The 17,739-nt window shown below is 44.5% G+C and overlaps 1 protein-coding gene across 3 annotated transcripts in view; it reads left to right on the top strand.

Moving 5' to 3' along the window:
- Positions 1 to 17,739, top strand: part of PHF2 (PHD finger protein 2) — an 81,532-nt gene that overhangs the window by 58,193 nt on the left and 5,600 nt on the right. For 2 of the 3 annotated variants that reach the window (XM_065845712.2, XM_065845710.2), the window contains exons 12-19: positions 836 to 1,207; positions 2,116 to 2,235; positions 3,480 to 3,598; positions 4,205 to 4,383; positions 4,606 to 4,679; positions 6,235 to 6,392; positions 15,166 to 15,443; positions 17,640 to 17,735. In XM_065845712.2, coding sequence (XP_065701784.1) covers positions 836 to 1,207; positions 2,116 to 2,235; positions 3,480 to 3,598; positions 4,205 to 4,383; positions 4,606 to 4,679; positions 6,235 to 6,392; positions 15,166 to 15,443; positions 17,640 to 17,735 — 1,396 coding nt within the window. The remainder of the gene's footprint in view (positions 1 to 835; positions 1,208 to 2,115; positions 2,236 to 3,479; positions 3,599 to 4,204; positions 4,384 to 4,605; positions 4,680 to 6,234; positions 6,393 to 15,165; positions 15,444 to 17,639; positions 17,736 to 17,739) is intronic. The other variant, XM_065845711.2, reaches the window with a different exon arrangement.

The following is a 17,739-nucleotide window of genomic DNA, read 5'->3' as shown; positions in this document are numbered from 1 at the left end:
GCTGAGCTGGGGACATTTAGTCTGTACATTGTCCCAATTTCCCTTGCTCTTCACTGGCCTGTAGGTAGAGTTGCTATAGCAAATGTGATAATAATTATAACAACCCCTCCAAAACAATACCAACCAAAGAAAAAACTAAAAAAGGAGGTTGCATGGAGGTTCATCCATTAAGTTTGGCATCATATTCCACTTAGTGGGGATGGCGATGGTGACAATACTAGTTCAGTTATTTCAAGGGGACATTGTTACATTCCATCCCTTTACTACCGTATCCTAAGACCTCAAAACTGAAATCTATCTTGTCCTTTTATCCTCTTTCATGTAGTATTGAAGTTTTCTGATTTTCAGAATGGCAAGATAAGCAGAAAATAATTTATTTTAATTAGCCAGACAGTGTTAATTTTAATTGGGCAGCTATTTCACTGCTTGTTTTTCCTAAGGGCATGAAACATGATTCTGCTACATTTGTCACGTCTGAATTAAATGGAAATAGTTTGTGCTTGAGCTGATTAGCATTTTAAACAAAAGACCCTTCGTTTGATGCGTTTGTTTGTACCTGATGGTATAGCCTGGGGAGAGTTACGTTCTTTATGAAGCCAGTGGAGTTTCTCCAGGCCAAACTTGTGCTTGAGGAACATGGGGGTGAAAATTAGTGGTGAGCGCTCCTGTGATGTTCTCGTCATTCCCTGGCCAGCCCGACCTGTGGATGCAGTTACCCCCTTATTGAACAGGGAATCTTTGGGGGTTGTTTCCCCAAGGAACGGGAGGGTGCAGGGGAATATCAAACATCGGACAGATGGGTCTCAATGCCTTCCTGTTTTGTGCTCAACTACAGAATGCTTCGAAAGCCAGCAAAGCAGACACGAGTGCCAACACAAACACTGAGGAGATCTGTCCTGTGGAGAAGGAGGAGGCACCATCACCTGTCCAAGTGACACCTCCACCCCCACCTGTAGAAAAGCTCCCTAAAAAAAAGACTCCCAAAACTGTGAAAACCCCCAAACAACTCAAGCCATCCAAACCCCCGAAGCCTCCCAAGCCACCCAAACCCCCTAAACCTCCCAAAACACCAAGAGTGAAGGGAGAAGGCAAAAAGAAAGGCAAGAAAGCAAAAGAGAGCCCACCACCAGCCATCCCGAATCTCGACCTGCTGGAGGCGCATACCAAGGAGGCTTTGACAAAGATTGAGACGCCAAAGAAAGGGAAGGTGGGTCGTACTTTAACTTCTCCCTGTTCTCTTGCCATAATAAGGGTAAAATCACTCCTTAGATCTCATGAAAAAGATAATATGAGCAACACAGCGTGAAACCCTGACTCCACTGAAGTAAATGGAAGTTTTGTAGCTGTAAAACCGCCCTTTTGTTACGTGACTGTTCAATTTGATTTGACTGCTTGTTTAGTTTTCATATGAAGCCTCCAAGAAACCTGCTGATTGGAGCTGAGTCTGGCAAACTGCAGACAGTTGCTTGCCCAAACTGAGGCGAGATGAAAATTAAAAGACATTTTATAATGGCGCTTTTTTTGGCCCTTGAACTATTCTATTCTTATTTCAAGTGTTATTAGCACTCGTTCATTTCCATAATCAGTTATCAGAGATGAAGGAACTGATTTCTGAAGCTGATTTGCATGAAATTTTGCTCTAGAGTGAGCGGTTGAAGATAAAATAATAGTTTCCTTCCATTTTTGCCCATGTAGGGCAAGTTTCATTTTGATGTCAACGTTACTTTTGCTGCTGACTTCAGTAGAGGCCAGGATTTCACTGAGGCACTGACAGAATAATGTTTAAAAGTATCCATAAGCCTTTTCTAAAATGTCTCTGAATTTCCTAGTAGTTTGTATGGAGTTTGCAAAACCTGTCCACGGAGCAATAGGCAGGGAGCTCAGCATGTTTTTACAGTAACCTTGTCTGTTGGGCTATCAAAGAGAAATGCATCTAGTCTTCCGCATTCTCTGAAGCAGCAATATTTGATTGAATCTCATATTTGGGTTCAAAAAGAATTAATCAAAAGAGGAGTTTTCAAAAATATATCATGTTATATTCCAGATGAAAAATGTGTTTCTGTAACATGCCAGCACTCCATCCTCATTAAGAGTACATGCTGACTTTTTCCCCAGGCTGCAAAGAATGTTTTAAGTGTTCCAAATAAGGAACCTGCTAGTAAGCAGAATGAGGTGGAGAAATTTGAAGTTCGAGAGCAAAATAAAAGCAAAACAGAAGCCAAATGGAAATATAAGGTAATGTCTCCTGTTAAATTCTGCTGCTGATTCTGCCACGTAATGATGTGTCAAGGGTGGAGAAATGTTCATAAGTCTACCTCAGCAGAGGTTTTTTCAGTTCCCAAAGAAAACATTTTGAGCAGAAAATAATCAAGTAATCATTGATAAAGGAGGTGTGTGTGGTGGGTTTCAAAAGCATGTTTGAATTGTCCATCCTCATCCTTGGCAAAGCCAGTAGGAACGCTATTAATAGTGAGGTTTTTCAATGCTGATCTCTTGTGGTTCTTACTTTAACCTCGTCATACGGCGTGAAGTCTGGAGTAGTTCCAGAGAAATCAATAACTAATGAGGGTATAAAAATAGAGTTAATGAAATCTGAATTACGGCCCATTAATTAAAAGCTTGCCTTCCTGGAGAGCTAATGTAGGGTGAGTAAAACTCATTCACAGAATGAAACATTTTTTCTCCAGATGCCATTTAAAACATGGTGACACTAGGCTTTCTCACAGAAATAACTGTCTGAATTTAGCCTTGGTTGTGAATTTCTAATGACAAATGTGCAAACAATTCCTTAAAACAAAACAAAAGCACTTGTTTTTTCATGTGGGAAAACTACCGAGAATCTTGAATCATTAACATTAGAGACATTGACATTTTTTGTGTTAGATACAGTCACGGTTAATGTTAATTAGATCAATATGTACCAATTAATTCCACAGCCAGTACAGCTTACGAAAACATTAAGGTGATGCTTAAAAAACAATGAAAGGCTTCCTTTGCGCTGAATGAGTTTGATACGAAGTGATTGGATTCATCGTTCAAGCTGTTCTGAAGGTGTGACGGGAGCAAGCGGAGCCTGGGGACGCGATGCCGCCGTCTGTGCGTGGTGGCGCGTGTCCTCAGCCCCGCGCCGCTCAGGAGCAGCGTGTTTAACTCGTGTGCCGATTCACTAAAGGCATTTTGAGTATTTAACCTCAGTCTGTAGCAATTTAAGAGTGCAATATTGAAATTTGGTATTGTGTTTGTGACAGACACTGCTTAAAATGGTACTGAATTGCTTCTTGAATGGGGATGAGTCCCTGAACTAAAACCCACGTTAGTCTGTGGAGGAGTATAATCCTCTATCACTTACTGCATTTGGGGGAACATATTTTTCTCTGCATATAAATCAATGGATCCTCTAAGGCTACATAGGAATCCAAAATAACCACAACTCATTTAACTGCTTTTATTGTTCTGTTTTGGATATTTTTGCCTTTCAGAACAGTAAACCTGATTCACTTCTGAAAATGGAAGAGGAACACAAGTCAGAAAAGACACCTGGATCAGGGAATAAGGACAACAAATTTACATTCTCCTTCTCAAACAAGAAGTTGCTTGGGTAAGTAGAAAATAGGACAAGACACGTCAATTAAAAAGCAGTTTAAAAAGTCTTGTAATTATTTATGGGTTTTTTAATACAAGAAGGTGAAAATCTGCTTTTCTGGTCAATGTGGAAGACACATTTAGTCAAAAAGTTCTTTGCTCTAGATCTTTATTTTACTTAGAACCCACTATAATTGGCCATAACGGCAATGACTTGTGTTTTGGCACTTGAGGTTGTTACTAATTGTGTTATATCAAGTGGTTTTTGTGCAGATCCTATTCAAGGTACAATTTTTAAAAACTGTTACATGAACTCTGCATGCCAAAATTCCATGCTGCATGTGCATTATGCATATCTTGATATACTTTGAGATGGCTTTAAATAATATAGGATTTATTTTCAGCCCACTAAGGCTACTTTAACTGGCATCGTATTTGGAGATATAAGTTGTAGGTAGAGAAATGTGTTTGTAAAAGTAATTGAATTGCTGTGGCACTTATGAAAGTGTTCGAGTTGGATAAGATTTCTGCTTGAAGATGCTCATTGTCTTCCTCTCTGTCAATTCACAAAATGTTTTCCGGTCAACGCATTGTTACTGATTTATAATTTGTTTTGTTTCAGTTCAAAGGGAGTCAAAACGCAGCTGAACACCAGTGTGTTTGGGTCACTGCAGAATTTTAAAGAAGATAAAGCAAAACCTGTACGAGATGAATATGAATATGTGTCAGACGATGGCGAACTAAAAATTGATGAGTTTCCAATCAGAAGGAAGAAAAACACTACAAAAAGAGAACTGCCCTGTAAGAATATTTCCTATTTTGTCTGTATCTGTGCAGCAAATCTTATGTGTTGATTATCCAAAACTAGTCTTCAAAATCTATGTGATTTATAATAAAGAAAACCATGTCTTAAGTGTCAGTCACATATAAGTGAATTTGAATTGCTTTAGAAGTTATGGCTTAGTAGTGTGATTTTTTGAAGGGAAAAGATCAATGACTTTGTTTTGTTTTGTTTTAATTCAGTTTTAGCAGATAAAAAAGACACTGTGCAGCACACTCCCGTGAAGAAGCCGAAGGTGGAGTCAGTGTCGTACAAGGTATGGGTGTTATTGTACCTCTCAGAAGCGAGTGTCCGTTGTCTGTGTCTGACATGCTGTGATGGCAGCGGCAAAGCCTTCGTGCAGGCTGCTCTCACGGCCTCTCAGACATCACAAGGACGAAGCATAATTTTGTTCTGGGCTTCACACTGCTTGTACTCCCTCCGGCCTGCTGGCAGGCGTGCGTGGGGAGCGTGGCGGTCGTACCGCAGCGTGAGAACAGGAGCGAGTGACAGAAGGAATGGGAAGGCTCAGGAGGAGGTTTCTGGATGTTGCATGGCTGACAGGCACAGGGGTCTGTCCTGAGCTGTGCTCCCGACCTGTGTCTGTCCCCCCATTTCCATGGGCTTTGAATGCTGGTCATTAAACTGCCACGCTCACGTTTGGCAGATGGAACTCAGAGTAACGCTCATACAACTGAGCTCATGTCATTTGGCATTTCACATTACTGGAGGCCCTTAATACCTACTGTGTAGCAATTAAAGGTTTTGTCAGCAGAATCTCCCTCTGCCCGTTATGGGCTCACATCTAGAATGCTCGTGACTCAACATGACACTTTAGGATGTCCCTAACTTGTGGCCATGCCAAGGTGCCTGTTGGTAGCTTATTACCTGCAGGAACCTGAGAAGCACAGACCTGAGTTTGCTCTGTGTTAGCATTGAAGCTCAGTGCTGGAAATTAAATGCCATTAAAATTAAATATTTTGCTCAACTGTTAGTAAAACTTCATATTATAATATTTGAAAGAGTCAGAAAAAGCAAACCAGCTTGTTAACACAGAACTGTAGGCGACTGAAATGTTTGGCCATGAGAACTAAGGAATCTTTTTCATCCTCCTTTGGCCCGGGGATGTTCAAGAGCAAGTGCAGTACTTCATGTCTGAAGACTCGTGCATGGGAAAACCATCCTGGTGTCTCTGTGTGCAGAAGTGTAAGGAGGGAGACCAGTTCCTGCAGTTTAAGCAATAAGGATGCAGATTATTTAGGCCTGAAAGCAGGGCAGTAATGGGGAAAAAAATTCTGTTATACTCTAGACTGCTCCAAAATTGGTCTGTCCCATTCTTCTGTCAGATTTTTGTGTTCTCTTGCAGTAGGGATGGCAGATGTGGGGCTATCCCTGGGGCTGAATTAATAGTTAATATTCTTGAGAGATACAAACCTATGCCCTGATGCATATTGGGGCTGACAGAGACATGGCCACATGCCCACATCTTTTGCAATGCAGGCCATGGTCTCAAGCACAGGAGCAGGGGCTGAGAAGGCAACACAACACCTGGAAACTGCTTGGTGGTTTGATTCCATGTGCAGGATCAGATCTCAAAGCTGACTCTCCAGGGTTGGAAGGGGAAAGGAAAACCCACCACGTCTACGGGCTATGAGGAAATGGATTCTTACTGCATACCTGGGGTTTTTTGTCATTTTGTTATTGCTTTAATGAAAGCAAACTACGAATGCTAGCCTTGTGTCTTTGGAGGAGCAGCAGGCTGCAGAAATGTGCTGTTCTTGTTGACTTAGTGAGTTCCCGGGTTTTTTTGAGCCTCTCCCTTGCTTTTGCAGAGCGACGACTCATCAGATGAAGATTTGCTTCACATTGACACTGAAGCAAAGCCAGGGCGCAATTCCAAAGTAAAGAAAGAGAGTGGAAGTTCAGCAGGAATTCTTGATCTTTTGCAGGCAAGCAAGGAAGTTGGGGGTTTAGAGTATAACACCAACAGGTATGTACCAAGGGATGCGTTTTCCTCTTACTCATAAACTAAAATAGTTCTTTTGTGGTGTTGTGTGTGCAAGTAAGAGAGAGAATAAATTTTGCAGCTCAGTAACTGCTTTTTCTCCTTTATCCTGTGATCTGGAGGGAGAGGCGGAAAGTGTGTGGGAAAGATTTTAGTGGTGTCTTTTAAACAAACAGAGGCATTTCACATCTGTAAATGCTGAACATCCGTTTTAGCAATAATACTGTGATAGATGAATCATTAAAAAGGAAGAGAGAGCTGAATGAATATAGCTTGAGGGCATGAATAATGTTTTTTAATATAGTAATAATGTAATAAAGTAATCTAAATGACCACCATTCCTTCCATAAGGCATTGTAAAGTGCTGCACAGTTCCCTGAATATTGAATGTTTGAAAGAAGAAAATAGTAGGCTGTCTACCTCTACCCTCCTGCACACCCTTGATCATCAGTCTTTCTCCCCACCAAAATACATGACTTGGAAAAAAACCCAAACTCTTTCACAGGTGCTTCTACACCTAAAATGGAAGTGCTTGCCTGGGCTTGGTTGTGTTTCATATGGGACAACTGTAGGTGGACACTGAAGGTGCTACTGGATGTTTTGGAGTATGGTTAATAAGGTACAGCACTAGCTCTTTTAGTAATCCAAACAATGAGCAGTGGAAAAGAAAGGCGAAATTGGAAAATATGGTTCCTAGACTCACATCTCACAGTTTAGAACTGTCAGGAACAAGGGTTTTGTTTGGACCCATCTAAAAATGAATGTATGGGTTCACTAGCTGCACTCTCTACAGGCTTAAAATACAAGTAGGGCAATTAGATAATAGAAGTATGTGTGTTGTTTAGAAGGAAGCTTGTGGGAATCTTCACATAGGGAAATGTCTTGCTTAATTCAAACCTTAGGAATAAAGCCCCAGGAGGGGATTTTGGATATTTGGAACAGTTTCTTCCCCAAAGGGCTGTCGGGCATTGGAACAGGCTGCCCAGAGCAGTGGTGGAGTCACCATCCCTGGAGGGGTTTAAAAGATGCAGAGATGAGGTTCTCAGGGACATGGGGTAGTGCCAGGGTTGGACTTGATGATCTTAAGGGTCTCCTCCACCGAAAACGATTCACTGATTCTAACATCAGCTGAGTTTATAGCTTCCATGTGTAGAATGCCGCTGAAGATGTGAACTGCTGTATCTTATGCCCTGTGCTCCCTGGCAGTCTGTTGGTTAAGTAGATCTTTGCTGCTTCAGTCTTGAATGATTTGTTCCCTGGCTGTAGAAAACCAGAAGTTACTCCCATTGCTCTACAGGGACCGCAGCCTTTGCACTTTTGGGAGCTGGGGGCAGCTGGTAAATGCTGGCACAAGTTTCTGGCCTCTGGCATGTTGTTCCAAACAAAGGAATTGTCCTCTGCAAGGTGAGAATGGCAGGCGAGGCAGTGATGTGGGAAATTACATGAACCATGTAGTAAGGCTGTTCTGGTGTGGCATTTTCATCAGCCAGGTCCATCTCCACTCTGCCTTGGTTTGAAAGCCACCTTCCCCAGGCAGGCAGGGTGTGTTGGTTCTCCAGGCTGGCTGCCTGAAGCAGCATTTATCCTGCTCCCGATTCATCTCGTCGTGTGGAAGTGGGATGTGTTGCACAATTTTATATGTGCAAAGCATTGAAACCAGTCTGCTTTGAGCAGAAAAGCCAGATCCCACGTGTAGTGGTTTCGGGGGTACCCCAAGAGCATCTTTTTCCTCCCTGTTTTCTCTGTGTCTGCCTTGGTTGTACAAAGCCACAGAACCTGTGGAGGAGGTAGAAATAGGTGTATGGGTGATATGAGAGCAGAGAACGGGCTGGACAAGGTGCTGTCCTCACCCACCTTGCTGGGTGTTGGGTGTGCAGATAAAGGAAAAGTGCAGCTTGCAAATAGGAAAGGACTTGTTAAACTGGAATGAGAGGGTCCCCTCAGAGAGGAGGATATTATCTAAACCTGGGGAAGACTGGAAGTTCAAAGCCTTAACTAAGAATTCCAAAAGATACACCCCGTGGTCAAAGTGGAACATGTGGAATAAATTATCAAGGGAAACCATAGAAGCAAATTTTATCAATGAGTTTAAAAAAGGTTTAAAAAAGGAGTTTGTTTGATGTTGAGAGAGAAGATAGAATTTTTTAAGGTTGCAATGTGGTGCCAGAGCTACAGAGAAATCTAAAGGAGGGAGTGTTGCTGAACCAGGAGCATCTTGTAGTTCAGCCTTCCTCCATTTATCAGGCAATTGTCTCTTTCAGAGCTTAGGTGGATGCCCAAGATTAAAACAGATCTAAATATAGGCTGGCTTCATGCAGGGTACATCAACTGTGAGGTACCAGGCAGCTCTGCGGGGCAGGCTTGCCTTTGTGCATCAATATTTAGAGTTTATGGCTGGTTGCAGCGCAGTGACGAGGATCATCTCAGTGCCGAACAGAGCTGTGTGTGTTCTCTGGTCATTCTTAACAGGGGTGAAAAAAGCCATGATTTTAAAATCAAGTAACACAGTCACTGCATATCATTAAAAGGCTTATCTTGACCAGCCTGCCATTTCTAGGAAAGCAATCTAATCTCAATTTAGTCCTGTTTTTCCTCTGTTATTGCCTTCCCCCTAGCAAGGAGTGGTTGATCTGAACAGCCAGCCACCTCCTGTGATTGCAGGCGGCATGGGGAGAGGTACCAACGTGTCTGCAGCTCCCAGGAAACATCATATTTTTTGGTTGTCTCAGCTCAAGTGGTTCTATATTTTTCTGATCTCTTGAGGTTTGGCCCTGACTCTGCAGCTGCTGCGCAAAAGCAATAGTCACATTGGCACTTGTTGTCTATTTGGCTGTTCCTGTGAATTCCTTTTCATTCTGTGTAATGGTGCATGGTGGAACTTGTGTTTATGTCAAATTTACACTTACATTTTGGCAGGTAATTAGACATGTAGGTTGGTTAGTGAGGTGTATCTAACTTGGGGAATGAAGTTACCAATGTAGTATGACCACCATACTTGAAGTTTGTTAAAAGAAAATTTGTCAACCATTGTAAGAATTAAAAGAAATTTGCCTTGGCCGTGTTTATGCTGCTAATCATTCCATGTATAACATGTTTTGCTGCCTGCTTACAATGTGCAGAAATGCAGGGGTAAGGGGAAAAACAGGTTAAAGAAATGGTCCTCAGAGCTTCTCTTCCTTGCTTGGGAGGTGTGTTTTGCTGTCTCCAAGGGGTTAAAAGTGCCATGTGGTCATGGAGCAGGACTCAGGCCTGTCATTTCTCCTCCCTTCAGCCTGGGCTCTGTACCCAGTGTGTTCGTAGACTTTGTGGTTTGTGAAATCAAAGTCGCAAACGCAGTCACATAACTAAACTCTGCACGAATTGCTACACTGTGTGTGGCAGTTCAGGGGGAATGTGTCGTATCAGTTTTGGCTCTTGTATAAACAATTAGGCTTTGGCAGTGCGTGTTGCAGATTGATTGAAAAAAGCTCCTGATAAACGAAATTACTATGTTTCATTTCATAATTATGCTAGGCTTTTTAAATGGCAATAACATGCGTTTTTTCTAAAAAATGGAAGAAATGTGATATGCAAACACACTGTGTCACAACATAATGCCAATGTGGTCATGTCTGACTCTCAAGAACAATTTCCATCTTTCTCTACTTGTAAGGCAGATAAAGGGTAGACATATGTATGCATTTATATGTAGACATATATATATATATTGTAGATACTCCACATAGCAGGAGTGCAAGTAGGTCTCCATGGAATCTCCTTCGCTCACACAGCGGTTCTGTCGATGAGACCAGCTCTGAAGTGGGATGCGTGGAGCCCTGTCAGACAAAGCTGCTGCACCCTAGAATTAACTTAGGAATCAGATCAGGGCTTTTTGTGATAATGACCTTATCTGAATTGTGGGGAACTTTATTCTGTGAAATACCAGACTGTCATTCACAGCTGACCCAAAAGAAAGCCCTGATGGCATTGTCTAGATTGCTCTAGAGAGCTGCGTCTCCCGTACTTGTGGCAGTGGTGGTGAAATGGGAAGGGATGATGAGACAGAGATCCTGCAGAAAGGCTGCTATAAATGTGGGAACAGTCTGACAGAATCAAAATGGAATAAGGAAAAAACCTTGGAGGGGACTGGTGGTCACGCAATCTTCAGCTGAGCAAAACTATTTGTTGTTTCCAGGTCTGATTCAAAAATAGAAGGAAATACTGTTTTCATACTTGAAATTATTTGAGTTCCATAGTTTTATACAACCGTGACTTCTCAGAAACGTTGATAAGTCATTACTGTCTCAGCTCCACTTCTTCTTTGTGGTTCATTTGCTTTTGGCCACAGGTAGAGTGAGGGGAAATGCAGACATGACAGGGAAATGCTGTCACCGAGAGAGGATGGTCGTGTATTGCCTTCCCCTTACATGCACAACTGTATTTCAGTGGTTGTCATTTGAAGTATTCCAGAGTAACAGCAGTTGGAAGGGACCTTGGGAAGTCACCTGGAGCAGCCGCCTGCTCACAGCACAGACAGATGTAAAGTGTGACCTGCTTGTTCAGGGCATGACCCTGGTGACGTTTAAATGTATTCAGGGGTGGAGACTCTGCAGCCTCTCTGATTCTATGATTCTATCTGCTCGGCCACCCTCAGTGTGTTACTTTCCTTTGCCATTATCTATTTTTCCCTCTAATCTTAAGATGAGATTGGGTGATAGTTATTCAGAGACGAGGTGAGCTATTAGTGCGTTTACTGTCCCTCATGTCCCCTCACCCTTCGGTACCTCCAGCTGTCTGTGTAGGCAGCATGGAGAATGGGGAGAAAGCCACCCCTCCATGAGTGATGTTTTACTGAAATTAATGAACTGAATTTCTGAAAATAAGGTTATAGGTGAATGGCTCAGTAATTGCTTATGGAAGGAAGGAGACGATCTGCCTAGAGATGCTGGACCCTCAGAGGATGGCAGTAGTAGAACTGGTTGTGAAAATTGAGGCACCGGCTCCCTGCATCATGTTGTCTCCTAACTTCAGGGTGTTGGGATCATTCCTGTGCCCAGATGGCACAGAGGCCAGAGAAGGTAAAACCTCTGTCTGTCTGTTCAGAATTGTGTGTATTCTTGTCACAATCACAGCTCTCTGCCTGTTGCCGCCTGCTCTGGAACGTGCTCTCAGGGAAAGGCTGCTCGTGTCAAGTCTAGGAAGGTAACATGGGCAATGTGAAAGCTCTGAAACGTAGCTGAAGGAACGGTGAGGGTACTACTTGTTGTTTGGGGACACTGAGGTCCCAAGGCTTAAACCCAACAGAACAAGTGGTTCCAAAGAGCACTGCATGGAGAACACAAAGCCATCTGAGCCATACAGACCAGTGTCTTCTTCCTCGGGTTCTCACTGAGATCATAGAATCGTAGCATCATAGAATGTCCTGACTTGGAAGGGACCCACAAGGATAATAAGAGAAATAAGAATCCAACTCCTGTTCCTGCATATGACAACCCCAGAATTCACACGAGTTACCCTTCCCTGCTCCTCGTCACACTGTCCCAGCCAACGCTGCAGGCTGCTCAGACCTGGAGGACATTCTGCTTGCGATGAGTTTTAACAGCAGTTTTTCCCTTCTGTTATGATGCGTCTCTCTATTAGTAACATGAAGACATGCAGCCGGTTTCAGGAGCAGCAGCAGACCGGCAGGAGCTGGTGCTGACGATGCTTGTGGCTCACTAGCAGAGTTGGGAGCTCTGGCTGTGGGTACAGGCCTGGCCTGTTGGTCTCCACTGAGTGTGAGCTGGGACTGGTGACCTTGGACTCGTTCCCCACAACTCAGCCCCATGGGTCGCTCAGGTGGCACCAGGCCATGCCCTGTTGGCCACTGAGTGGGGGTTTTGTCTGTGCACCGAGCTGTGACTGCACCCGGCTTTATCGCACGGTACTGGTGTTGCAGGGTGGTTCCAGTGAGGATCTTGTTCAGTTCCTGTGCTCTACACAGCTGAAAATCAACAGATGCTTGCTACGTGGTAACCCGTTATTACAGCAAACTCACCTCTCCATCACGTGTCCTTGTCTTTACGAGAGTAAATGCGAACAATAAAATCCCAAAAAAGGTGTCTGTGCAAGATGCTGAGGACAGGCTTTTTAGAAAGGTGCGTTACAACAGAACAAGGGGTGATGGTTTTAAACTGAAAAAAAGGGGAGATTCAGGCTGGACATGAGGAAGGAATTGTTGCCCTCGAGGGTGGTGAGAGCCTGGCCCAGGTTGGCCAGAGAGGTGGTGGATGAACCATCCCTGGAGACATCCCAGGCCAGGCTGGACGGGGCTCTGAGCAACCTGAGCTGGTGAAGATGTCCCTGCTCATGGCAGGGGTGGCACTGGGGGAACTGGGAAGGTCCCTCCAGCCCAAACTATTCTGTGATTCTATGCTGAAGTGGACCCCACTGCAAAAGGCACAAACATCTACCCGGCAGTTTGTTAAAGTGTCCTTGTCCCTGTTCATCCACACCATCATTTTTAGCTTGAGGGAAGGAGAGCACGGCTGTCAGCTTTGCAGTTCAACGGCAGGACCTGTGCCATCGCCAGGTGCCACCTCGCGGGGTGTTGGAAGGGCCTGTGCCAGCTGCTGGGAGGGGACAGCAGCTTTCTGGCTGCTTTGCTCCTGCTCGCACCCTGATTTTAAATGGTTTTTAAGTCATAGCTGTAGCTCACAGATAGTTTACTTATATAAGTATGTTTTTTGGGTTTTTTTTAATCATTGCTGAAGCTACAGAATGGGGATATGGACTTCCAGAGCCTAGAAATTGCTTCCTGATTCTTCTTTAATTGTATTTGGCTTAGAAACCTGAAATACTTCTAGTGGAAGTGCACGCGAGTGCATGCCCTAATGAGAAACACTTTGCCCCGAGTGCAGCTCTGTCTCTTGGAGACATTTCAGCCACACATTCAGGTTGTGGTTTGACTCTTAGAGCCACTGGTTTTGATCAGATTCCGCAATTTATTTGTTAAAGCATGTGTTGCTTAAGGCAGTTCCTCTCTGATTTGCCCATTTAGTGGTCAGCGCTTGATGGTCTGTTTGCAGTGTTTTGAGAGTCCCGTGCCTGCACAATTGGTTGGGGAAAAAAAATTGAGAGAAAATATGTTAATTTCTTATAGATGCTACAAAATATGCCTCTGACAGGGAGAAGGCTAAGGCATCTGGCATGGTAAATGAAGGAGTTAAAATGTCTTTTTCCTAAATAAGTTTTTTGATGTTCTTCTCTTCATTGAGTTGCTATCTGCTAACACCAGTCTTAAATCATTTTCAGGATTATTTATAAACACAATTAGTACCCAAAAACTCCCGTTACATTTTAGATGTTACTCTGTCTGGAGTCCTGTAATGGTTTAAAGTGGATTAAAGTAAGACCAAATAAGAAAAAGCAATGTGGTACTGTTAATTTACCTGGGAAATACTGTGTGTTAGTGGCTTCTATTGCATCACTGTGAAAAAAAAATCATTACAACAGCAAGGTTTTTTTGCATTGCATTATTCGCCCAAACTCCAAAGTCCTGGAAATATTTGACAATGTGTTCTGCCTGTTGCAGTATTAATATCTGACATTCTCTGATGAAGTTATCATTCTTCTGTGTTGTGGGAAGCATGTTTCCCACCTTGCTAAGTGTACATGCCAGTCAGAATTTACGGATCGTTTCACCTCAGCCTACCCTGTACGAATGTATTTCTGCGGTAGCTGTGTTGTGCCTGTTGACAACTAGCAATAATATGTCAAAAAACGGGTTCAATGAGAGCAAGGTTACTTCCCACCCCAGAGTCCAGCCCTCCAGTCCATATTTTTCCAGCATCTCCCGTAATCGATCCATCCCACATGCACAGCAGGGAACCTTCCGAATGTGCTGCAGAAACCTCTGGAATTCCTTGTGTCCTACAAGTTGTACTTCCAGCAGATCACTGTACCTCAACCTGGCTGGGTTGCAGGGACCTCTGTAGATCCCCCAGTGCAACCCCTGCTCATGCAGGGTCACAGAGCAGATCACACAAGTGGGTCCAGGCGGGTTTGAATGTCTCAGAGAAGGAGACTCCACACCCGCTCTGGGCAGCCTGGGCCAGGCTCTGGCACCTCCCAGCAAAGAAGTTTCTCCTCCTATTCAGATGGAACCTCCTGTGTTTCAGTCTGTGCCTGTTGCCCCTCACCCTGGCATTGGGCACCACTGGTCCATCCTCTGGACACCCATCCTCAAGATATTTATCAACACTGATGAGATCCCCTCTCAGCTTCACTTCTCCAGGCCGAACAGGCTCAACTCTCTCAGTCTTTTGTCACAAGAAGGATGCTCCAATCCCCTCATTGTCTTCGTAGCTCTCCACTGGACTTCCTCCAGTAGTTCCTCATCCTTCTTAAACTGGAGATGCTGGGGTGGTGGCAGTCCCCAGTGAGAGCTGTGGCCTGTGATCATGAGCTTCCTTCCAGTTGTTCCAATTCTTCCTCTGCTTGCTTGGCAGTGTGTAGCAGAAGCCCACCGTGACACCCCGCTCCAACACTGACCCAGAAGTCCTCAGAGTCAGTAGGAGAAGCACCGTGTTGCTGGGAATGCTGTGATGGGCTTTGGAGACCTAACGTGCTGTCTGTCATATTGCTCTTAGCACTGGTGGCATGCCCAGCTGCTCAAAGGACAGCCGTCAGGAAATCTCTTCTAGCAACACCGTGAAGTGAAAGGAGTCAACTGCTTGAGCGGGGTTTGTGTTTTTCTGGAGTCGCTAACAACTCTCGTGTTTTCAATGTTTCCCTGCAGCCAGCCACCTGCCTCCCCCAGCACGCAAGAAGCGATCCAGGGCATGCTGTCCATGGCAAACCTTCAGTCCTCAGAGTCCTGCCTCCAGACGTCATGGGGTACCAACCAGGCAAAGAATAACTCCATCTCCACACAGAACTCTAAAAAAACAGGTGGTGGCAGCAACAAAAATGCGGGAAAGCGGTTACTGAAGAAAAGCACAAAGAACAGCATTGACATCGAAGATTACGATGAAGATCAGGACCATTTAGATGCCTGTTTTAAAGACTCAGATTATGGTAAGTACAAATGAAGCAGTGATTGTGTGCCTGGATATACATTTACATATTTGTGGATCTTTGAAAATACCTGCTCTGTTTCTCATTATATGCTTGCTCACTTGCTGTCACATTGAAGTTGACTGGGTATTTTGGTAAGGAGGAGTGCAAATAACAAAAGGTCTGCACAGCAAAATGAAGCACTGACTACAGAGCCGGTGGTGATACGGTCATCCAGGTAGACGGTATTTGAGGCATGTCATAATCAGAAGATCTTAAGAAGCATGGAAGCCCAGTGAAAATGCAGCAGTAAGCCAGTAAACAGGAAACTGTCCCAAAAATGTGTGTCAGGTACTCGTACTTATGACAGAAATGTCCTTGTCTGTATTATAGCAATAAAATATCTAGCTGAATGAGAAGTTGAATTTGTATTTGGATCCAGGATTATTTTGACTGTGGGCAGAGGATGCAAGCAGGTGAGGCAGAAATGAGCACGAAGCTAGTTTGCACCAGTTATATCAGCTCTACCGTAATAACCAGCAGGAGCATTTTTAAATATAAGTAGTGAGGAAATGAAGAAAATTAGTCATGTGAAGACTGATAGAGCCTGGAAAGCCTGAAGCCCCAAAGAGAGCAAGAGGTTGGTCAAGGTTTATGCTGCGTAACAGGAGAGTCTATGTGTGTGTTTAAATCTCCCTGACAGGCATGGCTGTCAGAGATCATTGGTTATGACTGGAAAAGTGGAGTGTGTGTTTTCACATGATTGACAGAGATGCCAAGGCAAAACAGAGATGCTGTGACGTGCTGCAGAAGGCTGCCCAGCCCTTCAGAGTGCACTACATGCATTTGCTCACTCTATGTCTGTGCTGCCAGCAAATGAACAGTCTTTGTTGTGAGCAGGCTCAGTGTCCAGAGGCTCTGTTTGTGCCACATCTGATCAGCAGAGTTCTAGTGTCAATGACCAAATGCCACAGTAATCATAGAATCATTTTGGTTGGAAGAGACCCTCAAGATTGTTGAGTCCAACCATGACCTAACTTGGGCACTACACATGTCCCTGAGACATGTTCAACCCCTCCAGGGATGGTGACTCCACCACTGCCCTGGGCAGCCTGTTTCAGTGCCTGACAGCCCTTTGGGGAAGAAATTGTTCCCCAGATCCAACCTCAACCTCCCCTGGAGCAACTTGAGGCCATTTCCTCTGCTCCTGGCACTTGTTCCTGGGGAGCAGAGCCCGACTCCCCCCGGCTCCAAGCTCCTTTCAGGCAGTTCAGAGATCGGAAAGTGTCCCCTCAGCTCCTGTTCTCCAGCTGAACCCCCCAGCTCCCTCAGCCGCTCCCATCACACTTGTGCTCCAGCCCCTCACCAGCTCCGTTCCCTTCTCTCAACTCAGTCCAGCACCTCAAGGCCTTTCTTGGCATGAGGGACCCAAAACTGCCCCCAGGATTCACGGTTTGGCCTCCCCAGTGCCAGCACAGGGACGGTCACTGCCCTGGGCCTGCTGGCCACACCAGTGCTGGTACCAGCCAGGATGCTGGTGGCCTTTTTGGCCGCTTGGGCACACACTGGCTCAACATCATCAGTAATGTCACAAATGGCAAGATAATCAAACACATGTGAAAAAACATACAGAAACTTCATAGTAAAGGCTGGGTCAAAATTTAGGCAGTTAAGTTGGTGTTTATCCTAGAGGATTTTGAAGGATCTTTTGGTAGAATGGTTCCTGTTCATCTTTTGGATACTCTGAGTCAAGGAAAGCAGTCTTCCAGGTCTGTATGAACAACACTGTTATTTCTCTCTACCTGCGTGTTCAGGAGCCATAGGGGCCAGGAAGGTGCCGTGCTGCCTGAAGTCCTTAGTGGTGGTTCTTCAGCACCGGTCTAGCTTGGGATAAGGAAACACATTTGTGTTTGTTCTGGCTGTGCTGCTGCTCCACAGCCAGAAGGAAAACTGATTTTTCCTGGCTGAGAAGTTTCACTGTGTATCCTAAAAGTAGTTTGTCACAGTTTAATGACAGCAGCTCCCAAGTGTAGTGTGTGGAGGAGAGCCAGGAGAAAGTCCCCTGATTGCTGCAGCTGTGTCACCCCTCAGTGGCGCCACCGAAGGACCTTGCTATTCCAGCTGTGATGCCACCACACTGTACAGAGCACACAGGCCTCTGTGCAGGATAAGAGCTCTTTCCTACACTGAAACTATTGCCTTTCTTTCCTCCTGTAGTTTACCCTTCCCTCGAATCAGATGAAGATAATCCGGTATTCAAATCCCGATCAAAGAAAAGGAAAAGTTCAGATGATGCCCCTTACAGTCCAACAGGTAA

Source organism: Patagioenas fasciata, chromosome 10 (assembly GCF_037038585.1).
Source record: "Patagioenas fasciata isolate bPatFas1 chromosome 10, bPatFas1.hap1, whole genome shotgun sequence".
Lineage (NCBI taxonomy): Eukaryota > Metazoa > Chordata > Aves > Columbiformes > Columbidae > Patagioenas > Patagioenas fasciata.
This window is presented reverse-complemented; position numbering and strand designations above follow the sequence as displayed.